The 11705-nt window shown below is 40.4% G+C and overlaps 1 protein-coding gene across 1 annotated transcript; it reads left to right on the top strand.

Annotated features, from left to right (window-relative positions):
• The first annotated feature begins 927 nt into the window (after positions 1–927).
• Positions 928–9801, top strand: LOC146317740 (uncharacterized). The gene is made up of 3 exons (XM_084732485.1): positions 928–1340; positions 9277–9650; positions 9761–9801. Exons 1-3 carry the CDS (start codon positions 928–930, stop codon positions 9799–9801), a joined length of 828 nt encoding a protein of 275 aa, XP_084588611.1.
• Positions 9802–11705: the final 1904 nt, after the last annotated feature.

The raw sequence follows: 11705 nt of genomic DNA, 5'->3' as shown, positions 1-11705 counted from the left end.
TCACTCTTTCCTCTCTGTCTCATCCTCCTTCCCACTTGCCCTCTCTCTGTCTCACTTTTCGAACAAATCACGCTGCTTTCTGCTTAGAACACTTTTCTTCTCTTCAAAACTCTTCTGCAAACTGGACAGGACTGGCAGTAGCAGTGCTGCGGCAGAAATGCTGCCTGTGTGGAGATCACAGGCGTGTGAGTGAGGTAGCCGTCACACGCAGGTACAAGCAGGCAGCGGGGCCCGAGCGAAACAAGGACAGAAATTATATTGTGTATTTTCGTTCAAGATAACATTCAGATCGGTCCTCATCGTTAAGAGAAGACTAGCCCTGCTGCAACCTCACGGGCGAGTGCACTTCAGTGATCATTTTCTCATGATAAATTACCTCGTTATCTCGAGCAATTGGCTTCTTGTTTTTTCATGATGACAAGATCAGTTAACCTGTTACCATGAGAGAAGGAAGAAGTAGAAACGAGCAAAATAATTAACTTGTGTCAACATCCTGGTGGCACTAGAGGAAAAATCAAGTGTTCACCAAAGTCATTAGGATTCAACATCTGGAAGCTATGAATATCTCTTCATCCTGTAGATGTTGAGATATTTCACTGGATTTGCAACAGTGTTGACCTAGGATTCATCCCCTGGGGACCATGAATATCTACACAAAGTTAATATCAATGCACCCAATAGATGCTTATTCATTTTAGTCTGGATCAAACTGATGCACTGACCAACTGACCAACATTGCAGTCCCTGGAACCGTGCCGCTGTGGTGGCTAAAAATAGACAAACTGAGAGGGAACATGAAGTCTGTGAAATGTTTTGTGAGCAGTGTTTCATCAACGTGTTTAACCGCCTTTCACTCATAATTTTTCTGCCACTACTCTGTTTTCTGTAGCATTATGGTGAAACCACCTGCCACCGTCCTCTGTAGAGATGCTCACCAGTTCAGACCAGTCCCTCTCCCGCTCCCTCACACCCAGCCGCCACTCTCCATCCAGCTGCGGTGCAGGTGGAGAGAAGAACGTCCAGTCCTCCCTGTCCCTGCCCGAGCCTGAGGCGTGGAGGAAGCCCAGCCCCAGTCGTCACGGCCTGGCGCAAGGAGCCCGCTCCAGCTCCCTGCAGGTCCCTCAAGCCGTCCCCGAGTACATGGGGCTGCCGCCGCGAGCTGCCAGCTTTGATGTACCTTGTCGTCAGGAGGAGGCCTCGTCCGATCAGGGTTCAGGGTCTCTGAGCCCCCATGGCATGCTGCGGCGGCGCGGGGGACTTGTGGAGCAGAAGGACATCATCATGGCTCACCAGGCGCACAAAATCCAGAGCACGCCGCAGGCCCGCAGGAAGGAGTGGGAGTGAGTATAAAAGAGATTCAGAGGCAAAGGATTCCTCTTGAATTACATGTTAAAGATGATAAATCTCCGTGGAGGAGGATGAAAGTGCCAGCATTAAAGAACACATGTACTCCATGTGCAGTGTAACCTGTTGAACACAGGCTGTGAAAACACTGAACGTTATTTTAAATGTTGAACAAGACCCCAAGGTTTATAAAAATACGTAAAATATGTCAACTTCCACAGAAATGTGAAGAAAATGGTACAAAAAGGATACAGGATTTTCCATGATGGTGTCATACAGTAAAAAATGAGATCTTTGATTTCAATATTTCAGTCAATAAACCTTTTCATGGCAGACACTTTGACTTGTCGGGTGTAATTAATAACATTAATGATGGCTCCATTCCGTCTAGCCTTCGTTAATGTTATTAATTACACCTGTTCTTTTCCTGCTTTGATGGTTCAAACCGTCTGTTGTGAAAATGACCAGAAGAGGTGACATAGTGTAGCTTCAACAATGTAAAAAGCAGAGACAGAGTACAAATCATATAAGACATTAAACCTGCACCAATTAATATTTTTTAAAGGGACAGTTCACCCCAAAATCATCGGCTGAAGAGATGTCTGCCCTCTCTCAAATATAATGGGATTAAATTGCACTAATCCAGTGTTGCTTCAAGCACAAAAAAAAAAACACATCTGAAAAATTCAAAACCAGTGTCTCTTTCCAAAAATCATGATTCAGTTGCTCAAAACAATCCACAGACCATGTTGTGAGTGCTTTCATGTAGGAACTATTTTCTTTTTAATCAAAAGAAAGAAGTTCCTACATGAAACACTCCAGCTGATATCTCCAAAACTCTGCAATCACACTAAAACACTCTAGATGGATAAACAGCACTACAGGCCAGAGGACAAATATGTATTTTTGATTTTGGGGTGAGCTGTTCCTTTAAAGCAGCAAGAAATTAAATCCACACTAATCCACATTATGTTATTTAGGGTCTTATGTACATATTAGTAGCATCGAAAAAGTATTAAACTAGTTTTCATCCAAATTTTAAATGTTGTCATCCTGATATTGGGTTTGAAGTGGGCATAACACTCTGACACAAATTACGAAAAGTACACTATTTCAGCACCAATCATGACAAAAAAATCCAGTTTTTCCGCTCAAATGGGTGCAACAAAACCTCTCTGCTCAATCTGCCTCTGAGTCTGAGCCAACAGTCTTGAGAAATGGTCGAGACAGCAAAATGAGCTGTTTTTTGATCTAGGATTTCTGATAATTATAAGTGTTTATTTTCACTTCTTGTATTCTGGTGGATGCTTAATGAGACACTGATATCAAGCATTTTTACCATTTCAAGCCAAATTTTCAGAGGCTTTAAATGAACAGCTCATTGTTTTGATTTTATGGCCCACACTGTTTTGATTCCCTCTCATAGCTCCCATAAGCCTTGTTCTTTCAGTGAAAAAGTTCAGATAAACTACGCACTACCTACCCAGCACCAAACAGCAGACAGACAAAGACAGGCATGAGCTGGTGAACATAGTAGAGCATTTAGCACCTAAACAGCCAGATATTTCCCTCAAGAGTTGGTGGGGACCAAAAAGAGCTTAAGACAGAATGAATTTTGAACTTTTAAATTTTTATAAGGCCAGACAACGGCACTAAATTATTTCTAATGGTGCTCAATGTCTGCTGAAAGTGTAAATATTCAAGTCTTTGCTAACATGTTCATCATATCAACTTTAAACAAGATGTTAGCTGTTTTCAGCTTGTTCCACTGCCCCCAAGTGGCCTAAAATAAATGCTTTAATGCAGATTCAACTCTGAAATTAAATCATCATCATCATTTTTTTTTTATTATTAAGATTGAGTGAAGGAGGAAGTGAGCTTTTCTTCTAAACACATTATGCATGAAAACACTACGTAGTACTGAATTCTGGAGTTAGAGCTATTGTTTTGTTTTTTGGGCAGACCTGAAACATGGCTTGGTGATGTACTGAAGCTGTCGTCCCCCAACACTTTATAAGCCCCAAAAGCCCACACATGACACCCTTCCTCCACTAATCTTCCCTAACAGTGAGTTATGAACATACCTTCAGCGACTCTCTCAGTCCAAATCAGTCTGGCAGTTCACTTCTCACTTCAGTTCCAACAACCTGACACAGAAGAAAAAAAAACATTCTGTCACCGTCCTCTGGCTCTGTTGGCTCAAACATGTCTGAACATGTCCAAATGTCCAATAACGTTGCTAGGCGTTGTGTCCATGTTTCAGGTCTTTTTCAGGTCGTAGTGGTGTTTGACACTGACTCAGAGCAGACACGACCCCAGTCTTTCAGAGCAGAGAAAACTGCTAATTTTTTCATGATTTTGAGACTTAATTTAATATACTTAGCAATTTTCTTAGACATTAAAGTCTGGCTGGGTGGTTAATAACACGTTTCTGTGGTGTGACAGACTCAGAACACTATTGCTGTGTTACACAAGCGTTAACATTAATATAATTACACCATATAATGTTAAAGGCTTGTGATTTGTTTTGCTGACTCTCAAGGCTCTCATCAGATGCCATAGGAATCCAGACTTGACCAAGTTTGACTTTTATCTGTGGGGCCTAATAGAGGTGACGAATGCCCTGCCTTCCTCATAAAATATCTGCATGAATTTTGGAAGAATTTTAAACCGTTGTTTACATCCTTATTTGCTTGTGAGCAGTCTTCTTCTTCCAATTGTTGTTGGTACTTTTCTACATTATTGATCAGTGGAATCATATGAAACTATTGTCAGGACTGTGTATCACAACTTGCATGTGCATCCTTGTGCATGTGATACTAACTTAGGTTGTTCAGATACCAAATGCCTCTGATTCCACTTAAAATGCAGGATCTGGTATTGGCGAATATGCAAGTCTATATACTGTTCCAATATCAGGTGATTTATTTAACTCAAAACAGGGTTAGTAGTATCAGGCTGTTGAAAATAATTAATAAAATAACTAATACTAAACAACTTTTGAAAGAATTTTTCTATAGTGCTGTTAGTAATGAAACATAGGGGCTGAAGGGTTCAGATGATTATCCATTATTGCATAAAGTAAAACACTTATTAATGTTGTTTTGTTGCTTAGCTACAAAGTGCTTATTTCAAAGGGTGCTCCATAGTAGCGATACATATGCAGATGCCTTTGTTTGCAGCATTGTTATAGTTCCAACAATGAATCACCAAATCAGTTCCCACTGCTTTCATCATCAGTTGATTTTCTTTTTGTTTTTTTTAATGCCTGTGTCACACCATTGGCTGCAGTTTACTGTAATCAGATACTGGATAGCGTTATTAATGGCGGAGCTGAGGGTGCTTGTTCGTGAACTTTTGAACTCTGGAGCCACATCGCTCTGATTATCTGCTTCCCACCACTTGAATGTGGAGTGGCACTCCATCAGCGTAACCCCCAACCCACCAACAAGCCCCCGCCTTTCCTCCTCCTACCTCCTCCTCCTCCTCCTCCTCCTCCTCCTTCCTCCATCCTCTGATTTCTCTTTACTCTACTGTATCTCCACCACCCACACCACATCCACTTTACTGGTGTATTGTTATTCTGTCTTTTGCTTTTCATGTTTTTTCTCTCATGTACAGACACATAAAAACTTGAGTGATTTTTTTTCTCAATATTTTCTTATTTTCAACCTGATGAGCAACAAAAAAAGTACACAGTATTAAACGAGGGACTGAAGAATAAGAGCTGAACATTGGTTTCAGAGCAGCACTGTGCATGTATTGTGGTTATTTGTCCATTAGGGGATGCTAGGGAATCAAAGTAGAAGAGCAGCAGGGAAGCGGCACAGAGGATGATGTCTTCAGAGCTCAGGAGTTTGTCATTGTTGACTTTTTGTGCAAAAATTAATGATATTTTGTAAAACTGGAGGATGAATTTTGAGAAAAGATCAAAATTAATGATACTGAATTATTGAACTTCTGCATGACATGACTTTTAAGAAACTTTTCCAGGTTTGAATTTGCCACATTTTTAGCTTTTTTTTTGTGGTAATCTGCTCTGAAGCCACGACAATAATGTAAATATGCTCCAGTCTACGATGATATAAGCAGCAGTTATTGGTCGAATCAAACTGACATAACTCAGTACTAGAGGATGTCTGTTGCTAGGGAACAGAGAGAAAAATAAAATGCTAAAACCACTCCAGTCTATGTTGGATGAAAGCCTGTCTGCAATTATATAAATGCTCTTCAGAGTTCTGGCACAAAGTACGCCCATTAACGTCGTAACTCGCAGTGCATGTCACCTGCATGCCTCGCTTCATCCGTCTTCCCCTATATGATATGGACATAAAAAAAAACGCATGCATCTGTTGTTCCATAAAATACTTTTCTTGTCCGGTATTAAGGCACTAATGCACCCTTTAATCAGCTGACCTTTTCTTCTTCTAAGTTCATCTTATTTAAAGTTTTTGTTAGCTTTTCTGCTTTAGCAGCTAACAGTTCACACAGCTATTTTTAGCAGGCTTTGAGTAGGCTGTGAGCAAGAGCAAAAACAAAAGCCAAACACTGTTAAAGCAGACTACATCTGGACATCTGTATAGTCCAGTCCAGCACAATGGGATCATGATCAGTGTAGTGATCGTGCTGCCTGCCTGTGCAGCGGTCTGGCTGCCTGTTTGTGTGTCAGCTTCCTGAAGATGTCCGGTGACCTTGATGGAGGAGAAGTGTGCGTGTCAATGTCTGTGTGTGCGTTGGGAGAAGCAGATTTCTGTAGGAAGAGGTTGCTCTATTGTGCAACATGGCTTTTGTTGGCAGAAATGAAAAGAACGGAGCAGGAATTCAAGAGAGCTATGTCGCTATGGAAACAACAGCAAAGAGAGCGCTATGAGACGCAGAGATAGAGGGAGATATGTACTGTTTGTAGAGATGGACAAATATTTTTGTTGGGCAACAGACAAGTAGATGATGATTTTTTTTTATAATGAGACATTCTTTAATAGAAAGTGTAGATAAATGTTAGATATACAGTCAATATACAGTGTAGACACTTGTATAAATGTACATATCACATTCTAATGATCATCCTGCCTCCTATTTTTACATTCTGCGCTCAATAGGTCAGTGTAGTCTTTTGTTGCTCTCCTCCTTTGCATGAAGTGACACGCCCGCCTGCCTCATGCAGATTAGGAGAGGAGGCTGAGTTTCTGGAGCTCAGTTAGGGGACTTATTCATAGATCCTGTTAAATCAATTTTTTTTCTCTTCCTTCTCCCCCAGATCTCGACTTGTTTGCCAAGCATAAATTTGTCACTCTCTCTTGGCTTGGTTTTGCAATCCCCCCGTCTGAGCCCTGCCTGTCTGCACACACACACACACACAATGTGGTGATACCTGCATTGTGCTGCTGCTGCACATTTAAGCCTGGATACCGAACTTCGATACTTGTATGGCACTGACCAAATTGTCTCAATACTAGAGCTGCAACAATTAGTTGATTAATCAAATCGATTTATTTTGCAAGCAAAAATGTAAAATATTTGCTGGTTCCAGCTTCTTAAATGTAAGGATTTGCTGTTTTTCTGTCATTTATGATCATAAATGAAGAGTCTTTGAACTGGACAGCAGAAGCAATTTGTCACTTTGTGCTCGGGGAAAGAGTGATGAGCATTTTTTTTTTAATTTTATACATTATAACGATAAACTGATTCATCATGAATATAATCAGCAGGTTAAAGCTACTACAAAAAGCTTTGACCTACATAAGCAAATGAGATAATTGGACTGCAATTGGACTATTTCTATATAGTTAGTCTTAATGCCTAGTCTTAGTCTTAGGAGATTTTTCTTTGGATCATTATATTTTTGACGTTATATTTTGTGGTTATGATTGTCAAAACGCTAATATTTTTTCTCCATATGGGCATCAAGAATCAACACAACACGAAAATTCCTTGTAGTAGCTTTAATCAATAATGAAAATGATATTTATTTGGCCTACTCAGTAATAATGAGTATGAAAAAACACCTTGACAACTCATCAAATAGTTGACTAATCGTTGCAGCTCCTGTGTCATAATTTTAAGTGGACCGGTGCTGCTGTGGTTGTGTGTGTGTGATTTCATAGCATCAGGTGGTGAATTTGTAGATTGTAACCAGCTGAATACCGCTCACCTCACTGTCCCCTTCCAAGCGTGTAGGAGAAATGACGGTTGGCACAAAACTCGCACAAAATGCAAAAGGCCGTATCGAGAGCCAGTGTTTGCTTTGTCCATTCTGGGCTAACGTAGAAACATGGCGGCTCAACATGGCCGCCTCCATGGAAGAGGACCCGCTCCCTCTGTAGATTTAAATGGCTCATTCTAAGGTAACGAGAACAAAACGATTCTTATTTTCAGGTGATTATACTCTAATGAAAACATACTTATCAATATTATATTCCATTCTGGCCATATTCTGCTAATAGATCTCTATAAATGTTACACACTGGACATTTAATTGCATTTATTTGACTTTACAAACAGGCAGTGCTCGAAACATGCCACGATTGAATAACATCATGCCTGTGGGGGCTGAAGTGGTCATCTTCTGGAAAACAGTGGGGAAGGGAAAGGAGGAGAGCAGCAGATGGAGCGAGAGAGCCCAGTTGCCTAATGAGGTCTCACTTGTGGCACCGAGTGTGAAAGAGACCCTGCTTTCTTCTTCTGCTCCCTCAAAAAGGGAGCAGCCCTAAGATCTATTTCATGCTCTATTTTTACTCCTGACTTTTACTCCAATATTAGCACAATGGCCTACTTTTTAAATGTTTTAATAGTGCAAGTCTGTCTCCATTAAGGAAAATATGACAATGCTGTCTGACTATCAAATAGTGAAATGGGTAAAAATGAGTCAAGCTCCTGTTCTGTAAAACACCTTTAGGTTATTCCTCCTCTTATACTTGTTGCCTTTTTTTTCTGTGCATTGTCACTCCTACTAGTATTAGTGTTAAATGTATTTTCACACCCCATCCTCTTGCCACTGCACCCACTAACATCTTTACATAATTGTTTTTGCCCACACAGCCTACTGTATATAGGGCTTCTTTTTTTTTTTTTTTTAGGAAAATGTTTTTGTTCATCCTCAGCAAACTCTAATTGCTATGGCAACAAAATATACCTCCCTCCTCTCCAGCAGCTTTCATTCAGATGGATTTTGAAATCGCCATCATGAAATATGACTGTGGGAGGAGGAGGAGGAGGAGGAGGAGAAGGAGGAGGGGGGCTTATGCGCTCCTGGCTGCCTGATCATTCTCCAGCAGGTGATAAGATTTGTATCTGATCTGGCGATTCAAGCGGCTCTCTTGCTACATTTTCAGACCGATTAGAGAACAATTTCACTCAAAGAATCTGGTTTAACGGGCTTCCTTTTACACGAGATCTTCCTTTTGTCAAGTTTACCGGGTCGAGAGGAGAAGATGCGTAAAGTTTGGTCGGACTTCCCTCGGATCTCTCCACCTAATGAGCTCCGAGTAGTTTCTGATTACGGGATGTCACACCAGAACGAGCCTGGATGTTGTTAGAAAACTGCAAGGTGTAAAGAAAAAAAAAAACTCGCTGGATCTCTTTTCCTTTTCCTCCTTCTCCGTTGCTGCTGCTTGAGTTTAGAGACGCGCTCGCATTAAAAGTTGTTCAGAGCTGATTTTAACGCGCTCTTAAACAGATGGGATAGCAAAAATGCTGAGGGTTTTGCAGCCGATTAAGTAAATGGATGATTTTACTAAAATATAAGCCATCTGAATGATATAATCCTTTTTTTTCCCTCACATGGATATGGAGTGATAGGAATCTGCAACTTCTGGGGGGAATTTTGGCACAAAATCTGGATTGAAGGTGGATCTCCTTTTTCGTTTAGCTCCACTTCACATTTTTATTTCCTAGAAGTCGTAAAACACTCTAAGCCGCCTCATCTCTTTGTAGAATGGCTCGGTTTGGAGACGAGTCCGGCGCTCCCAGCACCGGGGTGGTGGACACCGGGGATGGGGACTTGGAGCGCGGCAGCGGGGACGCACAGGACCCGGCGGCGGCGTCACTCACCGCTTCCATGAAACAAGCCAAGGCGCAGCGGGCCCGGACCATGGCTCTGTACAACCCCGTCCCCCACCGCCAGAACTGCCTCACCGTCAACAGGTCGCTGTTCATATTCGCAGAGGACAACATCATTAGGAAATACGCACGGAGAATCATTGAATGGCCATATCCTTTAATACAAAAAAGCATCACAGTTGTGTTTGAAGTTGTCTTGGCTCGTCTTAGAGTGTCTTACAAAGAGGAGTGCATTGTGAAACTGTCAGGTCAGCACCATGGACAGCTCCTCGTTACTTCTGAACGTCACAAAATGCGTAAAGAGTGCCAAAATTGCAGTTTTTAAAGTGCAATCTATGTGTTTTGCATGATTTTAAAGGTGCTGCAAGGAGTTTTCAACTGGTGATGAAACCGTCTTAATTCATTACTGATAGCTTCATATGACCTACATTAGGAAACTAGACTATCAGTGAAAAGGTTGGCTATTTCTGTATAGTTGGGTTGGATTCTCTGTGAATTCTCCCAGCCAAAGTTACAGTGAGTTACACCTTACTCTATTAATAAGAAGCAGGAGGATATTTTTATTCCGGCAATTTATTTATGATGCTAAAGTTTGTGGTTATAATGGTTGAAAAATATGAAAGCTCCTTGTAATAGTCCAGCTGTTTGGTTTGCAGATGAGCTTTTTAATTAATTCCTCCACCTTCTCATCACAGTTCTGCTAAACTGATTATTTTATTCATCTGTGGGCTCCATGTGCTCCAGTGCTGGCAGAAGACAGAAAGTTAGCATGTGGTGATCATTAGAAGCAGCTCTGCTCACTGTGGGGGTGGCATGTAGGCACATCTCTGCTGCCTTAGTGCTCATTGGAATATGAACCTGGCCATGAGTAGGTGTCAGTTCAAATCCAGCAGGCAGGCAGCGATTCACTGCTTCTTCTTGCTGCTGCAGCAGCCAACAGTTTCTTTCTCCGCAACTTCTACAGATCAGACAAAAGATTAGCAAGGAAGTTTTGTTCCCTGAAAATAAATGCATGTAATTTTAAGCACAGAGTGCAGGCAAACACAATCACTAATTACAGGCCAAAAATAAGAATCATTTACTTTTCTTGTTTACTTAAATCTATTTTAATTTATGATAATCATGTTTAAGAATCTGGCGATACGGTTCGTACAGCGATACAGGGGTTGTGATTCAATATGTTGCAACACTGACAGCAAGGTTATATATTGCTTCTTTTTAGTCAAATTTCGCCGCAACTAACAATTATTTTCATTATCAAACAATATGTTGATTATGTTCTCAATTAATCGATCAGTTGTTTGGTCCAAGAAATGTTGATAAATCAGTTGATCACTGTTTTCTAAAATCCCAGGTAACATCCTCAAATTAATTGTTTTGCCAGCAACCCAAACATATATTATTATTAATCTCTCTCTAATTTTTTGTTTTGCCCACATCCCAAATATATTCATCATTATTGATAATTTTCCTGATTAATTGTTAACAGTTGTTGAAAAATCTTGAAAAATCTTCATAATTTTTTTCCAGAGTCCAAGATGACATCCTCAAATGACTCATTTTGTCCACAATCCAAGGATATTCACTGACACAAGAAACTGAAATCTGCGACTTTGTACGTTTTTTTTTCTAAAAAAAAAAAATAAAAATAATACAAAAAAATCAAAACAATTAACTGATTATTAAAATAGTTGATTGTTGCAACTCTGTAATGATTAGTCATTTAAGCGATTAGTCAACTGAAAGAAAATTAGCCTCCAACTGTTTTGATTATAGATTAATCATTAGCTTAGATTAATCAAACGTCAACATTTGCTGGTTCCAGCTTCTTAAATGTAGGAATTTGTTGCTTTAGTTTGTCATTTATGACAGAAATCAAAGTGTCTTTGGGACTGTTGGTTGAACATTGTGAAAAATCATTTTTCAGATTTTTTCTCAAAATTTATCATTAATTGTGAAAATAATCAGCAGACTAATTGATAATAAAAACAATAATTAGCTGCAGCCCTAGATTTCACGATGCAGTGTTTTTGTGAATCGATGCAGTATCACAAAACATACTATCGTGATACTCACGTGTATCGCTATTTTCTTACCCCCCTCATCATGTTTGAAGTGATAAATCCTGCACATATTTTTTTGTTTTTAAAGCATAATCAGCTCAACAGCATCCCTCAGTTGCCATATCTACCCACTGCTCCTCCTGTCTTACACCCCCCTGCAGTGCAGCGTGCCAGTCTCTCCCACTGTTACCTAACCACAGGCTCTGTGTGGTGTGTGGGAGTAGGGCTAGTGGTCAAGAC

This window comes from Lutjanus erythropterus, chromosome 12 (assembly GCF_056507025.1).
Source record: "Lutjanus erythropterus isolate fLutEry1 chromosome 12, fLutEry1.hap2, whole genome shotgun sequence".
Lineage (NCBI taxonomy): Eukaryota > Metazoa > Chordata > Actinopteri > Lutjaniformes > Lutjanidae > Lutjanus > Lutjanus erythropterus.
This window is presented reverse-complemented; position numbering and strand designations above follow the sequence as displayed.

Bases quoted from the DNA above. Each gene is read 5' to 3' on its own strand.
- LOC146317740 (XM_084732485.1), top strand. From the start codon at position 928: ATGCTCACCAGTTCAGACCAGTCCCTCTCCCGCTCCCTCACACCCAGC. The intron at 1,341-9,276 runs GTGAGTATAAAA...ATCTCTTTGTAG, and splicing joins GCCCGCAGGAAGGAGTGGGA to AATGGCTCGGTTTGGAGACG. The intron at 9,651-9,760 runs GTCAGCACCATG...ATGATTTTAAAG, and splicing joins GTGCATTGTGAAACTGTCAG to GTGCTGCAAGGAGTTTTCAA.